The 20,050-nt window shown below is 41.6% G+C and overlaps 1 protein-coding gene across 4 annotated transcripts in view; it reads left to right on the forward strand.

Moving 5' to 3' along the window:
- The window catches only part of LNX1 (ligand of numb-protein X 1), a 241,715-nt gene that overhangs the window by 188,071 nt on the left and 33,594 nt on the right, over positions 1-20,050 (forward strand). For all 4 annotated transcript variants that reach the window (XM_049886899.1, XM_049886898.1, XM_049886897.1 and 1 more), the window contains 2 exons: positions 5,675-5,877; positions 8,244-8,615. In XM_049886899.1, coding sequence (XP_049742856.1) covers positions 5,675-5,877; positions 8,244-8,615 — 575 coding nt within the window. The remainder of the gene's footprint in view (positions 1-5,674; positions 5,878-8,243; positions 8,616-20,050) is intronic.

Raw genomic sequence — 20,050 nt, forward strand, 5'->3', positions numbered from 1 at the left:
CAACGTATGTGGGCCCAGCTTTCCTTGGAAATCTCCACGTGTATTGTCATCAATCTTCTTCTGGATCTACAGGGACCCCACATCCAAAGGAAGCACTCTACTCCTGGCTGTTCTTTCTTGGTGGTACTGAGGGCCCCCTCTCTGTGCTCCTTCTGTCTCTTTTTTATCTTTTATAAGATAAAAGGTGATGCAGGCCAAACCTCAGGGAAACTCCACTTACATCTGATCAAGGCTGTGACATGAATAATGGTGTTGCTGCCAACCTAATCTTCTTTAACATGGCCTAATCTTGCCTCATTAACCACAGGCAGCAATTAGGATTGACAACACATAGGACAACTACATCAGGTCAGAAAATGGAGGACAACCACACAGTGCTGGGAATCATGACCTATCCACGTTGATACATTTCTGGGTGACACAATTCAATCTATGACATCTTCTATGACACTTGTCTTCCAAAAAAACAGACAAAAAAACCCAAACCTGTTCTGTCAAGTCAATTCCAACTTGTAGGGACCCTGTAGGACAGTGTAGAACTACCACATAAAGTTTCCAAGGAGTGGCTGATGAATTGGAATTACCCATCTTTTGGTTAGCGGCCAAATAGTTAACCACTGCACCACGAGGGTTCTAGCTTAAGGCATATAAAGAATAATAATTATAGTCAGAGTTAAAAGCACTCAGAATGTTGCCTGGTATATTGTAAATGCTAGGTAAGTATTTACTGTTATGACTGTGTACAAGTTGTGGCTCTAAGTATATTACCTGTACTAATTCATTTCATCCTCACAAAACCCTTTGGAGTGGCTACTTTATTATCCCCATTTTACAAATGGGGAAACTGAGGCACAGAGGGTTTACTTAGCCCCAAATTACCTTGCTAAAGTTTGAATCCAGGTAACCTGGCTCTAGAATCCATGCAGGGAACTTTGTTAGATCTTAGATTCTGTGTGTTTTCCCCAGTATAAATGAAGTTGAGGAAATACTGTTTTACTTCTTTTTTTTTCATTTTATACTTGAAGAGCAGTAATAAAAATAGCTAACAAAAATGGAGCTCTTCCCTTGTGGCAGGAAGAGCTTACTATGTGTAAGCCACTATCCTAGCCACTGTAATGTTATGTAAAGATTATAAAATCCAGTTCCTGGCCTTACAAGGTTTGCTTTAGTCTGAGTTCTCCAGAGAAACAGAGCTACATATACATACATACGTACGTACGTACGTACTGAGAAATTTCTAAGTCGTTTGAATGTCACACAACAAAACTAAGGGATAGTTATCATCACTTCCACTTTACAGATGAGGAAACAGGCCCCAAATCACCTAGCTAGAAAGTGGCAGAACTAGGATTGTAACTCAGGCCGTCTGGCTCCAGAGTCCACTCTCTTAACCACAGGTCACACTGCTTTTTATTCCTGGGCGTTGGAGGATAGAGCTCAAACCCTCTATATTTATCTGTATTTATCATGCCTTCTGTGAGCTTGTGAGCAGTCATATAAGACCCCTCCTGGCTTATTCATCACCTCTCACCCTGTGTACACACACATATATACACATGCATACACATGCTGTATGTTCTAACTACACCCAACTAATTACAGTCCCTGTAAATACTGTGCCAGAGTCCCTGGGTGGTGCAGTTAACACACTTAACTGCTAACCAAAATGTTGGAGGTTCGAGTCCACCCAAAGGCAATTCAGAAGAAAGGCTTGGCAATCTACTTCTGAAAAATCAGTCATTGAAGACTCTACAGAGCACAGTTCTACTGTGAGACACGTATATGGGGTTGCCGTGAGTCAGAAGCAACTCAACAGCAACTGGTTTTCTAAATACTGTGTCTCTTTCTCTCTTTCCCCTTGCTGTCATCCATCCTACATTCCTACTCCCCCCTCCGCTGACTTTCTAATACATCCTTCCAGGCTCAGCCTAGGCTTTGCCTCCTCCTGGACGCTCTCCTTGACTTCTTGAGTTCCTCTTCCTTTGCATCCTGTATCACTATCATAGCAATGATTGCATTTCATTGTAACTGTACCTACCAGGGCAGGGATTCTTTTTCTGAGTCTTTGTATACGCAAGGCCTAGCACAGTGTCAGGCACATAATAATGTTGACTAAATGTTTGTGCAATGAATAAAGGAAAGGATTATAGCTTCCGTTCTGCCAATGTCCCTCTCTTATTAAGTGTTTTCCCTATAAACTTTTCTACTGCCCAAGCATGATTTATTTGCATGTTTATTGCAGAAACATTTTTTAAGAGATTAGTATGTGTAAGGCACTGGTGTAGGCACTGTAATTTTATGTAAGGATTGTAAAATCCAGTTCCTGGCTTCAAGAGGTTTGCTTTAGTTAGAGTTCTCCAGAGAAACAGAACCACATATACCACGAAAGCTGTAAGAGCCAAACTTGTTGAGACAGCTTTGTTTCTTCGGGTCCTGAAAGTTTTCCACCTTCGACAGGATGCAGCCTTACCACTTTTCTACCACTCGTTTTAGTGGAAAATGTCGGAGTTACCCTTCTCTGACTGGCTTCCATCTTACAGAGGCTCTGGCTTTTGCAGGTTTGACTGTATATATCCAAAAAACACCAAACTCATTGCCATCACATCAATTCTGACGCATAGTGACCTGTGTATATATAAAGACTTATTTGAATCAGCTCATGTGATTTTGAAGCTGGCGAGTCCAAAATCCATAGACCAGGCAGCAGGCTAGAAACTCCTGCAGGAGACCTACGTTACAGTCTTGAGGCAGAACTCCTTCTCTCTGGAAACCTCAGTTTTTGCTCTGAAGCCCTTCACCTGATTGGATGAGGCCCACCCACATTATCAAGAGTAATCTCCTTTACTTAAAGTTGACTGACTGTAAATGTTAATCACATCTACAAAATACCTTTACAGCGACATTTGAAAAAATTATTTGACAAAACAATTGAGCAGCATAGTCTAACCAAGCTGACACATAAAATTAACCATCACAGGGCTCACTCAAAACCGAAAGAAAATAAAATACCACGGGTAGTGTGGTATACATAAACAACAACAACAGCTGTAGAGAGAGGAACTTTACTTCCAAGTGGGGTAGTGTACTCCATGTTTAAGGAATGGTTTATGATCTAGATTAACATTGGGGTATTGAGCGTGTGTTGGGAAGTAATGGAAGATCAGAAAGGACCCTGGATGCCATTTAGGAGTCTGGACTAGATTTGGGGGCAGTGAACAAATGTGAAAGCTTTGAGTGGAGTCACTGAAGGATTTGAGCCATCTTTCAGAAAGATAAAGATGGCGGCCACGTTATGTATGCAGGGGTTAAATGGGGAGAGAATGGATTCCTTCAGATAGGCCAAGAAGTTATTACTCTAGGATGGGGTGAGGTATTTACAGGATTTGTGAGGCAGCACGGCTTCCAAAAATGGTAAGGATCTCATTCCTTCAGCAACCCACAGTTAGTCCTGTGAACTCTCTTGGCATGGCTTATCAGTAAAGAGTCTGGCTCCCCTATTTATCAACTGTATGACCTTAGCTGGGTTTCTTAATCTCTCTGAGTTTCAGCATTTCTTCATCTAAAAAAAACAGGGTTAATGATAATATATTTCATAGAGTGGTTGTGAGGATTAAGCAAACAAACCAAAAGCTATGCAAGTTGCTTAGCTCAGTGCCTTGTATCTAACAAACTCTTGATAAATAATAATTATATCTTTTAATATTTGAAGGAGAACACATGATTGAACAAATTCTTTTCTTCTCAGACCAACACAAGTTTGGCAGTTTAAAAATTACTTTAACCCTTCAAGGTCACTAGGGTCTCATTGGTGTGGTTCTAACTGTCATCATTTACAACGTGACTGGGTAGGTCATTTTGTGCTATCAACGCAACATCCTTGAGCAGTTTAGAACTGGGGGATGGGAGTGTGGGTTTTCAAAAATCTGTTAGGAGGGAGGTTAGAAGGGGTGAAGGAAGGGAGAGGCAAAATCAGCAGCTTTTGATGATTTTTTTCCAAGTCTTTCTTTGCTCAAAGTGGTTTGTTTTAAAAATCCCATTCCCTTTCAGCAGACACGTTCCAACAAATACTTGTGGTATTGCCTACTTAATGTAATCAAAGTAGTTTAAACATTAATTGAACTCAAATCACCCAAGTACCGTTAGCACCAGGAACTGACAGATTAAGACAGCTGCCCCACAGCCTTACAGCAAAGTCAATCGCTTACATTGAATTAAATCTGAAGGGAGGCTAAAGAGCCACATTTACAATATTTCAGGCTTCCTTTGGCCATTGAATTACTTTGTTTACCACATCCTGAATAATTAGAAATAATTTTAACTTTTTCTGTATTGTTCTTAGAGAGTTGAGTACTTGTTAGTTCATTAGAGAAAATGGACTAAGGTCATGTGTTTTTGAAAATAGTCACAGTGGATTATGCAGAACCAGGCCTGCGTTTTGATCTTTCCCAAAAACCAAACCCACTGCCATCAAGTCAATTCTGACTCATAGCAACCCTACAGGACAGAGCAGAACTGTCCCATAGAGTTTCTAAGGAGTGCCTGATGGATTTGAACTGCTGATCTTTTGGTTAGTACCCATGACACTTAACCACTACACCACCAGGGCTTCCTTGGTCTTTTTAGATGACTTAATAATGGGAGAATCTTACGGCCAAGGCAGCCATTAGCAGCTACAGAGGCAGCTTCACCCTCCACATTGAAACTTGAGCCTCAAGCTACTCAGAAGAACCTCTTCTTCCCTGAGCTAGGTGTGGTTTCATCCCAGCACTTGCTGGTGTCCCTTCTGAACACTTCTACTCAAACTGAAGTAGATAAACAATGCCAGTCGGTGCCACTGAAAACTCTACGGAGCACAGTTCTACTCTGATACTCATGGAGTGGCCATGATTTGGAATCAACTCAACAGCAACTGGTTGGATGATCTCTTACTCTCCTTTTAGCTCTGCATTCAGTGCTTTGGGGAGATCAAGGACAGATCTCTCTAAGCCATGAATGAGGCCTTGGCTGTGGCTTCTTTTCTTGATTATGAACTTTCTCTTCATTAACACACATGACTGATAGAGTGGACTGATGATTTCCCAAGCCTGAAAAGCAGAGTCTTCAGGGAAGAAATCTCTGAATGATCTGAGGGGCAGAAGAGCAGATTTGTTCTGTTTTATCCCTAAATAGACAAGTGATAAAATTGCAGCCCATTCCATAACAACAGGCCACGCATCCACTCACTCACTCCTGCTCACTCAGTAAAATCAGCTGGAGGCCCTGTACAGAGACCTGTGTGCAGAACCATGGAACAGCCTGAAATTATGCCCTTAAGAAGTTTAGAGTCTAAAGATGGGGTATAAGAAATTGACAGAAATGATAATAATAGAAGTTTGCGTGTCATGAGAAATAGAGGGCAAACTTCATGGGAAGTGGGGCGTTTGGAGGGACCAAGGGAGAGAGGGATCAGGGCAGAGTTTAAATTGGAAGTAATCGTTTCATGCAGGCCTTGAAGGAAAAATTGGGTTTAAACCTAGGATGAAACACATTCCAAGCAGAGAAACGTACACTGGCACAGAGGCCGGGAAGTGGAAACAGAGAATGAGAGTTTAGTTTGGCTGAAACTAAAGTTTGGCAAGAAGAAATGGCTGGAAGTGTGCATTGGGTGGGTGTCTTATGTCTTTGTCCATTTCAGTCTTTCCAAGGTTGTATCACCTGATTCCAGATGGTGAAATTACCAGCATCAAGATCAATCGAGTGGATCCCAGTGAAAGCCTCTCCATTAGGCTTGTGGGAGGCAGCGAAACCCCACTGGTCCATATCATCATCCAACATATTTATCGCGATGGGGCGATTGCCAGAGACGGCCGACTACTGCCAGGAGACATCATACTAAAGGTAGACACCAACTCTGTGGAGCAGCGATAAGAAGTTAATTTAAAAAAAAACCTTCAGAGCAAATCTTTGTGTAAATGAATGAATGAACAAGCGAATGAATAAGGGAAAACAATATATATGGAGAAGTCACTGTTCATGTTAATTTGACTCTTCATATGAGATTTATAATTGAATTGAGCTAGGTCTTTGTCTCTTTCTCAATCTTTGACTCTCCCCCCTTATATAAATACTTTCCTCTGTCTCTGTATTATTTTTTCTGTCTTTTCCTTCTCCCCTTGTCTCCCTTGCCAGCTTCCCCTGTCCTTCTCCCCCTTCCCTTTCTCCATCTCCTTTCTTCCCTTTCTCTTTCTCTCTTTCCTTCTTTCCACCCTTCCTCCCCCTTTAAACAGCAAACTGTTTATATATAAAACATATAAAATAATATAAAACTGGAGCATATATTCTCTTTTTTGTTACATTATTAAAATTATTTTAAACGAGTGGATTAATGGAACATCTTGTATTTTATCTAATCACTCACATTCACACACCCTCTAAAGTAAATTTCCTGGAACTTAGTAGCCCTGGATAAAAAAAAAAAAGTAATCCCTAAGCTATTCCTGCCAACCCACAGACATTCCAGGGGATACAGGTGGTGGGAGAGAATGCCTTGGATGTTACTGTCCTCCGAGGTTTAGTTGAGGGGAAGGACTTTAAGGAGGAATTTTCAGAAGAAGAGATAGGATAAAAGAGGAGTTGTTTATAAGGCAGAAGTAAAATGTGTGCCAAAAGTGACAAGAACTTTCTCCCCAGTCATATATTTCCTATGTGATACTCAGACAACAGTCTCATCCAATCCCTTCTAGCCTGAGGAGTGGCCAGCTCCTGTCTCCCCATGAGATGTTTCTTTGGCAAACTGGTTGGAATAAGAGGAGAAAAGAATTTAAGGCGGTAATTGCAGAAACGCTGAAATTCCCACTGGTCTTCAAGATGGAGTACAAGACAGGGCCCCTCGACCTCAGGTGGCAGGCAGTCTGCTGTCGGTGACACTCTGCATGGCTTCTTCCCAGTTCTAGTGGAAGCTGTGTGGCCTGGGAGGGTTGCATAATAAAACATTCTGATTCTTGCCGCCAGGACGCTTTAGCAGGCAAACTTGAGCTTCTCCTGGCCTGAGTGTGACGCCAAGTGCTCTGCTCACCTGGGCTTGGACGAAAGATGTGGGCCTTGCCTTTGCACAGGGAAGCCTCCTCCCTTCCCTGGAGAAGCATAAAAAAACTGGTGATTCTACACCCAAGAATCACCTCATTCCAAGGCTCCTCTAACAATTGGCTGCAAGCGCAAGAAATCTTACCAAACTATAGCAATTTGAGAATGTTGTTTCTCCTCCATGGGGCCTCTCTCCTCAAGTATACTGCGTGCAGTGTTGCTATGAAATTGTTTTCTTCCAGAGTGGTGCTACAGCCTCTGGGTGAGCCTGCTTAGCTAGAGTAATTAAAACCAGAAAGGCAATGCTGCTTCAGCTCTGCGGGTCGTTATTGAGGCACAAATGAGAGGAGCCAAGCCGAAGGATATTTGAATAGCATTATAAAGGGATACAGACCTTCAGTAAAAGCCAAAAACTTCCATTCATGTCAGTTTGCTTGGAGCTGTTCAGGGATTTCTGTTGTTGAGGATATGGACAAAAGAGCTTGTAGACAACCGCTTTGAGACCCTACATACACATACATAAACACTCTCAAATATACACACACACACACTGTCACATATGCACAACACACACCACATACAGACACACTCACATACACACACACACATACACACACGTATGCTCTCACATATACACTCTCACACACACATACTCGTACACACATACTCAGCAGTGGTGATTGAAAGTTCCATTATGGAAGAGCTGGGGAGAAAAAAATTGGTTGGAGATTTCTGGAAAGAAAATGCAGTTCAGTTTCATTTGAACAACAGCTTAATGTGATTATTTGACTGAGCTGAATGGGAAAATTTCTTTTTTTAACCTTTTTTTTTTCTCAGCTAAAAAGTAAATTTGGCAGGCAACAGAAATGAAGGATAAATACTTTTGTAATTACCTACAAAATTACTGTGTAGATAATTTTGCGGGCTTGTGTAAGAACAAGGTTGAGGAAAGACAGTTTCTGCTTAAGAGACCTGAAAAAGTGGTAGAGGTCACACTCAGAGAAAAAGAGTTAAAACATTAGAAGGTGGGCAATTTTGGATACAGGATAACCAAACAGAGCAGAGCAATCTTTAAAAGAAGGGCCTGGGTTCTTTGGTGGGCCTGGGCCTTTCCGGAAGGATTGTGGCAGATGGGGCTGACTGCATAATTGCTCCAGATTCTACGATCCACTGTCCCCCAGGTCAACGGGATGGACATCAGCAAAGTACCTCACAACTACGCCTTGCGCCTCCTGCGGCAGCCCTGCCAGGTGCTACGGCTCACAGTGCTTCGGGAGCAAAAATTCCGAAGCAGGAACAACGGACTGGCACTGGACTCCTATGGCTTCCAGGATGACAGTTTCCATGTGATTCTCAACAAAAGCAGCCCTGAGGAGCAGCTGGGAATAAAGCTGGTGCGCAAGGTGGATGAGCCTGGGGTGTTCATTTTCAACGTGCTGGATGGTGGCATGGCGGACCGACACGGCCAGCTGGAGGAGAACGATCGTGTGTTAGCCATCAATGGACATGACCTTCGATATGGCAGCCCAGAAAGTGCAGCTCATCTGATTCAGGTGGGTTACAGATCATTCCTAGGTCCCAGTCAGAAACTCTCATCATGAGCAAAAATGCTCACCACCCTGATGCACCCACCTGTTACTCCCACATTTAACACTCCATGCCTTCCTTTCAAAGAGTCAAGGTGGAAAGGCCAGAGTTTTCAAAGCTTCTGCCCGGGTAAGAATATTACTCAAGTAAATGATGTGTCTCATGGTCACGGACATTCTCTAGGTGTTGTCAGCCATCCAGTCTGACAGCACATAAAGGCACTGGGTTATGAGCTGCAGCCTCACAAGGTTAAGGTCACTCAAGGTCAGCAGAGTTGTATAATCCCCCCACCCAGTACATAAACCCCACTGCAGGGTTCATGATGATAACATTCTGGTCATATCCAAGACATCCACCCAAGACATCTAGTAGTCCTAAATCCCGTAAGAAGCTATGCTGTGCTACCTCCCAAGATCCTATAGACAGAGACCCCTATAGAATTGGCTAAAGCTAAGACCCTGGCCTCCATAGCTAAGTCTAGACCCCTTGAAAAGTCCATGGAAACTCTAGTTGAACCTAAGAGGAAGCTTACTTATTAGCAAGGGATATAAATTATTGATCATTTAGATACAACAGCCTGACACTGATTCAAACTGACCTCTTTCCTGAGCAGTGTGGTGTCACCAAGGCCCAGAATGCATCTTAATGACTTTGACTGGGTTACCATGACATTTCTTAACGTTTATGGACTTTCCAGCTTTATTCTCAGAGGGAAAGACTTTATTCTGGGGTCCTGGATTCTAACTCATTTATTCACTTTATTAAGAAAACACATAGTAAGTTTCTGCTATGTGACTGACCCTGGATTAGATACAGAGAACAAAAAGATGGCAACTACTTCATTTGCTCTCCAAAAAAAGCCCACAATCTAAAAGGAGACATGGCCTTGTTTGTAAATAACTTACCATACGGTATTATAACACTATAATGCAGATCTTCAGTACAGTGCTGGTGCAGAAGAAAAAGAGATTTTTGCTTGGCTGGGTCTAGGAATGCTTCACAGAAGAGGAAGAACTTTCACTGGGGCTTTGAGGAATCGGTAGAAGTTCTCTAGGACAAGGCAAGGAGAGTCATTCTAAAGAGACAGAACGCAAAGCCACAAAGGCCTATTAAGGGAATGGTTAATACTTGATGCATGGGGTGAATATAAAAAAGTAGTTAGAGAGAGGCAAGAGTGGTGGGCAATGTCCAGGCTATGCAGAATATGGTGAGCCATGATCAGGAGCTCAAAGGCCACAAGGCGTCATTGGAAGGGTTTGGGAAAGGAATTGACATGATCTTCTAGAATATCTCTCTGCAGGCGTGTTCTTCCCTTCTGGTTTTCTGTTTCCAAGTCTTTGTACATGTCATTATAATACTTCTCTTTGTCTCATAGGAGAGAGTCAAGATTAGAGACCTTCAGAAGCAGGCCACAATTATCCAGGCTCACAATGTCAGCTTCTATTTAGTGACTGAAGTATTATTACTTCAAAAGTAGATAGTGAAAATTGTACATGTGGAAAACGTTGAGTTGGCAAATGTTATCTGTATTTTTAAAACAATAAGGAATACTTGTATTAAAAAAAAAAAAGAATAGACAGTCAGCAATATTAATTGACTGAGCCCTGTACCAAGCTCTGTAGAATGTAACAAGCAGAAGACAGAGCCTCCCCTCAAGGACCTGATCATCCAAGTACAAAGAAGTCTTCCTAACCTTGGGTTCCGATCATGGAGTTCTTTCAGGTGTTAGCAACTCTTTTCTCCTTCTTGTGTGTAGTATCACATCTCTCCTTAAAGGAAGACCAAGTGGTGGATGGTATTATTGCTACTTTAGATGTGGGCAGACTGAGGCACAGGGTGCAAGGGGACTTGATCCATCAAGGCAGGCAATACATGTGGCGCTTTGACTCTTGAGTTGTGGCTCTTGGTGGTGTCTCAGTTCTGAGGGACACCTGTGGAGCAGGTGCAGAATAAAACCAGAATTACCAGAGGCATTTCTCTTTTGGAGTTTATGTCATCTATTCCCAAATTCGTATGACCAGCCCCAACTTTCCTGAACACCACAATTATATAATCTACTTGGTATCCTTACATGAATGTCTAAAAGACATCTCAAACTTAATGTCCAAAATGAACATTTGACTTCTCCTCACTCCACCCCTTGACAAGCCTGCTTCTCCCTCAGTCTTTCCCAGCCTCTAGAAATGGCACCAAATTTTACCTAGTTACTTGTACCAAAAACAGTCTTTACTGTCTTCAGCACCCCCCACCCCTATCCATTTCTCACCACTTCCTTGGAGCCCATCAACAAGGCCACCATCATCTTTGGTCTGGGCTGCTGCAAGAGCCACTGACTTCTTTGCTTCCACTCCATCCTCTACCTTTGGTTGTCCACACAGCAGTTAGAACGACCGTTTTACAAGGTCACGCCCTTGCACTTAGCCCTCTGGTGTTTCTCAAGATGCAGATTAAAATTGCAAATCCTTACTATGGCCTGCGGAACTATTCATAGTCTGGCCTTTGGTTGTCTCTCCACCTACTTAAGAAAAGGGAAGAATTTCTAGTATTCTCTTCCTTGCTTAACCAGCTCAGTCACATTGCCTCTTGCTATGCAAGGACTCAAATACTTCAAGCATACTTCCACAACAGGGCCAACATTTTGCTTTCATTCTGCCTGGAAGAATCTTCTCCCAAATATCTGAACTACTCATTCCCACGCTTCATTCAGGTTTCTCATCAAATGTCACCTCTTGGGAACACCTTCACTGACTTGTTGTTGTTGTTGTTAGGTGCTCTCAAGTTGGTTCCAACTTATAGTGACCCTGTGTACAACAGAACAAAACACTGCCCGGTCCTACACCATCCTTGCAGTCATTGTTATGCTTGGGCCCATTGTTGCAACCTCTGTGTCAATCCATCTCCTTGAGAGTCTTCCTCTTTTTCACTGACCCTCTACTTTACCAAGCGTGATGTCCTTTTCGAGGGACTGGTCCCTTCTGATAACATGTGCAAAGGTATGGTGAAAGGATACAACCCTGACGCACACCTTTCCTGATTTTAAACCACGCAGTATCCCCTTGTTCTATTTGAATGACTGCCTCTTAATCTATGTACAGGTTACTCATGAGCACAATTAAGTGTTCTGGAATTCCCATTCTTTGAAATGTTATCTATAATTTGTTATGATCCTCACAGTCGAATGCCTTTGCATAGTCAATTAAAGACAGGTAAACATCTTTCTGGTATTCTCTGCTTTCAGCCAGGAGCCATCTGACATCGGCATTGATATCCCTTGTTCCACATCATTTTCTGAATCCAGCTTGAATTTCTGGCAGTTCCCTGTCGATATACTGCTGCAGCCACTTTTGAATGATCTTCAGCAAAATTTTACTTCTGTGTGATATTAATGATAGTGTTCAATAATTTTCTCATTCGGTTGGATCCCCTTCCTTGGGAATAGGCATAAATATGGATCTTTTCCAGTCGGCTGGCTAGGTAGCTGTCTTCTAGATTTCTTGACATAGACGAGTGAGCACTTCAGCGCTGCATCCATTTGTTGAAACATCTCAATTGGTGTTCTATCAATTCCTGGAGCCTTGTTTTTTACCGCTGCCTTCAGTGCAGCTTGGGCTTCTTCCTTCATTACCATCGATCGGTTCCAGATCATATGCTACCTCTTGAAATGGTTGAACATCGACTAATTGTTTTTGGTGTAGTGACTCTGTGTATTCCTTCCATTTTCTTTTGATGCTTCCCATGTAGTTTAATATTTTCCCCGTAGAATCCTTTAATTTTTTTCTCCAGTTCTTTTGGCTTGAGAAATGCTGAGCGTGTTCTTCCCTTCTGGTTTTCTGTTTCCAAGTCTTTGTACGTGTCATTATAATACTTCTCTTTGTCTTCTGGAGCTGCCCTTTGAAATCTTCTGTTCAGCTCCTTTACTTCATCATTTCTTCCTTTTGCTTTAGCTACCTGACATTCAAGATCAAGTTTCAGAGTCTCTTCTGATATCCATTTTAGTCTTTTCTTTCCTTCTTGTCTTTTTAATAACCTCTTGCTTTCTTCAAGCATGATATCCTTGATGTCATTCCACAACTTGTCTGGTCTTTGGTCATTAGTGTTCAATGCATCAAATCTATTCTTGAGACGGTCTCTAAATTCAGGTGGGATACACTCAGGATCATACTTTGGCTCTTATGGACTTGTTCTAATGTTCTTCAGTTTCAACTTGAACTTGCATACGAGTAATTGATGGTCTGTTCCACAGTCGGCCCCTGGCCTTGTTATGACTGATGATGTTGAGCTTTTCCATGGTCTCTTTCCACAGATGTAGTCTATTTGATTCCTGTGTATTCCATCTGGTGAGGTCCACGTGTATAGTCTCTGTTTGTGTTGTTAAAAAAAGGTATTTGTAATGAAGAAGTCGTTGGTCTTGCAAAATTCTATCCTTTGATCTCCTGCATCATTTCTATTACCAAGGCCATATTTTCTAACTTCTGATACTTTTTCTTTGTTTCCAACTTTCGAATTCCAATCATCAGTAATTATCATTGCATCCTGATCACATATTTGATCAATTTCAGTTTGTAGACGTTGGTAAAAATATTCAATTTCTTCATCTTTGGCTTTAGTGATTGGTGTGTAAATTTGAATAATAGTCGTATTAACTGGATTCCTTGTAGGTATATGGATACTATCCTATATCCAGAGATTTTGAAATGTTCTTTTTGACGATGAATGCAGCTCCATTCCTCTTCATATTGTCATTCTCAGCATAGTAGACCATATGATTGTCCAATTCAAAATGGATGATACTAGTCCATTTCAGCTCACTAATGTATGGGATGTTTGTGCATTCTGTTTGGTTTTTGGCAATTTCCAATTTTCCTAGATTCATACTTTGTAAGTTCTGTGCTCCAATTATTAACGGATGTTTGCAGCTGTTTCTTCTCATTTTCTGTCATGCCACAGCAGCAAATGTAGGTCCCAAAAGCTTTACTCCATCCATATCATTAAGGTTGACTCTACTTTGAGGAGGCAGCTCTTCCGCAGTTGTCTTTTGAATGCCTTCCAACCTGAGAGGGGCTCATCTTCTGACACTGTATCAGACAATGTTCCGCTGCTATTCATAAGGTTTTCACTGGATAATTCTTTTCGGAAGTAGATTAGTGGGTCCTTCTTCGTAGCCTTAGTCTGGAAGCTCAGCTGAAACCTACCTGTCCTCCATGGGCTGGTATTTAAATACTGGTGGCATAGCTTCCAGCATCACAGCAACACACAAGCCCCTACAGTAGGACAGACTTACAGATGAGTATCAGACAAACTGACTAAAAAAAAAAAAAAAAATTTTTTTTTTTAATGATGACCCTACCTAAAATAGCACTGCCACCACCCCCAACACACACACACACACACACACACACACACACACACTATATTCTCTAATCTGCTTTTTTTTAACCTACTAAATAGGTAATTACTCGCTGGCAGTCTAGTTTAGTGTAGTACAGTACAGTATTGTATCCCGAGCACTAAAAACAATACCTGGCAATAGGAGGCACTCCATAAATATTTGTTGAATGAATACATGGAGTCAAAATTTTAAAATGTAAATATGTATAAGATATATGCAAAAAGATGTTTCACACATTAATTCCAGTCAAATCATTTACCAGAGAGCAAGCACCAAATCTATTTTTACATCCTATTTGTCTCCAAGATATTATCTCTACTTTTTGTCCCCTTGAATTTGTTCAGTACGTATTAGTTGAACACCTTTTATATGCCAACAGGTATGCAGTACAACAGTAAATAAAACTGATACAGTCCCTGGCCTCGTAGAGCTTGGAATGTACCCCTTTCTCTGATTTAAATATAATTAAGCCAGCCTTAAGCATGTGATTCCAGCCTAAATGTGCCAGTGGGTGAGAACAAAAAATAGACCGTGTCTAAAGGGGCGCACCAGCCCTGGGGCAGGGACTGGAAGGCAGGAGGGAACAGGAAGGCTGGTAATAGGGAAGCCAGTGTTGAGTGTTGACATATTGTGGGATTGTTAACCAACGTCATAGAACAGTGTGTGTACTGTTTGATGAGAAACTAGTTTGTTCTGTAAAGCTTCATCTAAAGTACAATTAAAAAAAAAAATAGACCATGTATATGAAAACACTGGAGTCCCTGGATGGTGCCTACAGGTTGGGTTAACACACCCAGCTTCTAACCATAAGGTTGGAGGTTCAAGTTCACACAGAGCAGCCCCAGGAGACAGGCTTGGCAATCTATTTCTGAAAAATCAGCCATTGAGAACCCTATGGAGTACAGTTCTATGCTGACACACATGGGGTGACCACGAATGGGAATCAACTTGATGGTCACTCGTGTTTTTATGAAAACATTAACAAGGTGAAAATGAATTCCATTTTTTTTCTTCATGAAGAAGCTGTATGCTCTGCATATTTTTTCTGTTTCAAAAACTAGATTTTAGGTGCTCATCAGTGTGTGTGTTGCTACACTTTTCCACTCCCTCTGCAGGTCAGTCATCAAAACTCGCATTCTAGAGATCATCTATGCCAACTATACTTCACAGCGGGCCAAAGAAAAGCACTCCCTTACTCATGTCAGTTTGCTAAATCTTGATTATATGTGGCATTTTCTCTTTGTAGATTAATGACAGAAGAGCAAAAAATTTTTTTCCCTGAGCAAGTTAATTTATGAAATAAAATCTTGCCTAACGGTGGGATTTCCTAAAAGATTCTTCTGCTTACTAAACAATGCCAGTGTGCTTTATAAGCAGGAAAAACCTTAAAAAAAAAAACAAAAAAACCCTAGGGCAAAGCTAGTTGGAAAAGAAATGGAAGAAATAAAATGCTGGAAAAATGCAGCTAAGCAAGCTCTTGTGTTTTTCAAGAGTGGATTTTATTTATGTGATACTTGTAACAGACACCAGGCTGAGGGGGGATTAAACTAAATACCCTTCAAAGGTTGAGACTCAAATTTCCAACCAATCCTTGGCCACGTTGCCTTGGTTTGTGTACGCCATGAATCACATTTTCTTTACCAAGAAATTCCCAGACAACATGTCCTTTTGGTCGTGTTTTCTCCCACAGTACCACACATTCTGTTTTTCTCTACGTTGTTTCGGGGAAGAGTTATTACAGAGAAGCCACAACTGTTTTGAATTTGACCAACTTTACACATGTTGGGCCTTAGCCTAGCTTAGTCAGCAGCAGCCTGGGTTTGCTAGACCCCAGCATTGGACCTACTGAGAGTCAGGCCTCTCTGAGAAGAAAAACCCTGAGGAGACAGAAACCTCCAATACAATATGGGCAATTGATTTACTTAGCAACTTCTTATTCTTAGCTGCCATTGAGTTGGCCATGGCGATCCCAAGCACAACAAATGCTGCCTGGTCTGTACTGTCTTCATGATTGTTGGTATGTTTTAGTCTGTTGTCGTGGCCACCATGTATTTTGAGTGCCTTTCAATCTAGGGGGCTCATCTTCCAGCAGTATATCAGACAGTATTCTGTTGTGATCCATAAGGTTTTCATTGGCTAATTTTTGGAAGCAGGTCACCAGGCTTTTCTTCCCAGTCTTAGTCTGGAAGCTGCGCTGAAACCTGTCCGCCGTGGGTGACCCTGCTGGTATTTGAAATACCAGTGGCATAGCTTCCAGTATCATAGCAACATGCAAGCCACTAGAGTATGACAAACTGACAGATGAATAGTGAATTTGGCAACTTAGTACAACTTTATTTTTCTCCATTGCCAGTTTCCCAGGTTTGATGAGCACCATGTTTGGAATAACTATTAAAGAGACAGCCTTGAGAAACTGGTTGTCATTCCTCAAATAATAAAACGAGGAAATATGGACCCTAGAAAAAAAATCTCAACTTCCCTAGCCTTGGAGAGTCAGCCTATATCCACCCAATAATCAAGCTAAGAATTATTTATTCTGATAATTATATCTATTTTGAGAAGCTCTCATCTATCTGCATTTCTGAATCAGTGAGTTCACATTTACCTAGGAGTTCTAATATATACGATTAATAAATGAAGAAAGTAATTATGGATTTCAAATTTGAGTACGCCTTTTGTGCCTTTTTTTCCCACACAACTCCCAGACTTGTGCCAAAGCTGTAAAAATTCAAAGCCGTTTGTACAGGTGGTGATAAGAGGAATTTTCATTAATACTGACAGATATGTAAATTTTTTTCTGTCATGAATTAATACTTAAATGAGAAGTTATTTCATCAAAGAACAACTGACAACCAGGCTCTTCAGACAATTAAAAAGAATGTGACAGGGCCTTTGACAGAGCCAGAAAACACTACTCCAATTGCCTACATTGGCTCTAAATATGTGATTCTGCTGCCTATCTGCAGAAAAAACAGAAAGTTTGTGGCAATTTACGCATTCAAGTCTTCTGGAGCATTAAGGATCTCAGGTGAAATAAGACCTGATAGATCTGTGTGTTTTTTTATGAATAGGCACAGCTAATACAGAATCTAATGCCTATTTAATAAATTATCTTATCATGCTATTGTAGTAAACTAAATGCACGTAGACCAAACTCTACACAGATTTTTTTTTTATTTCTCACTTTTATATATTACCAGTTGCCACTGAGTTGACTTTGACTCATGGTGACCCCATTTGTGCCAGAGTAGAACTGTGCTCCATGGGGTTTTCAGTGGCTGATTTTTCCAAAGTAGATTGCCAGGCCTTTCTCCTGAGATGCCTCAGGGTAGACTCAAACCCCCCACCTTTCAGTTAGCAACCAAGTCCATTAACCATTTGCACCACCCAGGGATTCCCAGTTTTATGCGGGCCCCCATATTTCAAGCATTCGTGGTAAAGTATGCTTTGGTGTGCTGTGTAGTTTGTCAACTTAGAATTTTATAAGAGCGAATCCCATGCACAGCTGTTGTTGTTAGTTGCCGTCAAGTCGATTCCAACTCATGGAGACCCCAAGTGAGCAGGGTAGAACTGTTCCATAGGGTTTTCTTGGCTGTAATCTTTATGGAATCATATCACCATGCCTGTCTTCTGAGGCACCTCTAGGTAGGTTCAAAAAACACCAACCTTTCAGCTAGTAGTGGAGCATTTAACTATTTGCACCACCCAGGGACCCTACGGAAACGCTGGTGGTGTAGTGGTTAAGTGCTACAGCTGCTAACCAAAAGGTCAGCAGTTCGTAATCCATCAGGCGCTCCTTGGAAAGTCTATGAGACAGTTCTACTCTGTCCTATAGGGTCACTATGAGTCGGAATCGACTCGATGGCAACAGGTTTGGTTTTTGGCGGGGATAGGGACCCTACACACTGGAAATACCAGGAGCTCATGAAACTTCGCTATCCTTTCTGCAGCCCACATATCCCCCAATGCACATTTTTACCCTGAGATAGAATAAATTACGAGAGTAACTTCTAGATACCATAAAAGAAATGGTGTTTGACGCAAAGCAGTTGAGTCATCCTGCTAACTTAGTAATCAGCAGATTTAGGTGCTCAAGAACTAAATTCTTATTTTGACCTTGTCACTGACATATGTATGATCCTATATAAGTCACCATTGTTATCATCAGTAATTTTTTAACACTTCGGAGTTGTGTGCCTCTGGGAACATATGGATGAACATACAGCAATAATCTAGTGGGAGAAATAGGCCAAATAGACAAAATTACCACCACACATCTTCTTTCCTGTTTTGGAGAGATAACCTGGACTAACTAAAAGTGCTAAGGTCCTGTTCACCACTCTTCACCAGAGCCCTCTTATTTTCGGTTTTCCTTGGTCAGATTCTGAGCACTTAGCTCTCTAAATGGGCTACTACTTCTCTAGCAGAAGATATTCACAAATTCTTTTTATAACGTACTAGGCAACACGCTAGATGCTAATGTTACTGTACCATAACTGTTGCCGTTGAGTTGGTTCCAACTTATGGCAACCCCATGTGTTTCAGAGTAGAATTGCTCCATAAGGTTTTCTTGGCTGTAATATTTATGGAGGCAGATCGCCAGGCCATTCTTCTGCCATGCTGCTGGATGGGTTTAAACTGCCAACGTTTAGGCTAGCAGTCGAGCACATACCAATTGTGGCACCCAGGGGCCTTGCTAAGGTTACAGTGGTGAACAAATAGACACACACGGGGCTCATTTTATAGGGAATATCACCTTACAATGCAACATTAGCTCATTCTGGAGTTATGTTTTTAGAGCTCTCAACTTTCTGCTCAACAGGAGGTATTTTTTCCTGGAAGTTCTTTTGATCATTGAAAGGAGAGTAAAGGCAAAGGCTTTGTTTCGGTACCTCGTTGGGTAGCGTGTTGCCAAATCTACAGGAATGACTGGCGACTTTGGTATTTTTTAGCGATATCATTTGGTAACTCTGTTCTGATGCTTCCAGTTGTTTGTGTTGCCACATAAGGTCTGTGTCCCATTACATGGTCTCAGAGCTAGATAACACTGCTGTCATTTGTTCTACAGTAGAAGCCTAGGAGCCTCCCTCTCATTCAGTTAACCAGTAATGAAGAAGATAGGCATCCATGGAGTTCCTGACTTCAGAGAGCACACAGACAACCATCTTTGCTCATACAAGATGGCAGAATCAGTCTCCATCAATGAGGTCTTTGGATGCAGCCAGTCCTCAGTAAAAGACCCTACTCTGTGCTGATCAGATTAGATCTTGTCTTCTAGGTCCAATTCTGCAAACCTCTGCTGCCAAATTCACCAAATTTTTGCAGTGACTCGAAAACATATTAAATATTTAGGAAACTAGGAATAATTAACCTGGAAAAGAGAAGAGCTAAAGGAGGATAAACAGAGTTGTTTTCAAACGGGATTATCACATGGAATTGACTTTGGATGTCTGACATCACTTCCATACCTGTGACTTTTTAATTTTATGGAACCAGGGCTCCACAGTTCCCCAGGGTCTTGTGAGTGCAAGATGGATGAACTGAGAACAGTACTTGAGCAGTTGCTGGAAGGGAGGATAAAGTGGGGCAACCCCAAAGAGGGTAGACAGAACCATCACTACAAGTATACATTGAAAATCAGTTAAAACCAGACTACCCCACTTTGTCATCCTTGGAAAAGAAATCAGTGGGGAAGGCAGATGCAGGATATATCGTTTTAAATAAACAGTCATTGAAGCCTCTGATATTACTGTATGGAACCATAGAGACAAACTCAATAAGCAGCTTATATCATTATAAACCCAAGCATAGCTTTCACCTGTCTCTGTAACAGAGGGCCCACACAGTCAAGCCTGGGTTTCATGTGGGCCTATACTACGCTATGAAGGGTGCTGCTTACGTGGTCTGCTTATTCTGACCAACACAATTTTGACAGCCAACTATCAGTCTGGGGTCTCTCTGTTCTAGCTTCATATACAATAATACCCTGAGGCAGGGTGGTCCTCTTTAACT

Source organism: Elephas maximus, chromosome 5 (genome assembly GCF_024166365.1).
Source record: "Elephas maximus indicus isolate mEleMax1 chromosome 5, mEleMax1 primary haplotype, whole genome shotgun sequence".
Taxonomy (NCBI): Eukaryota; Metazoa; Chordata; class Mammalia; order Proboscidea; family Elephantidae; genus Elephas; species Elephas maximus.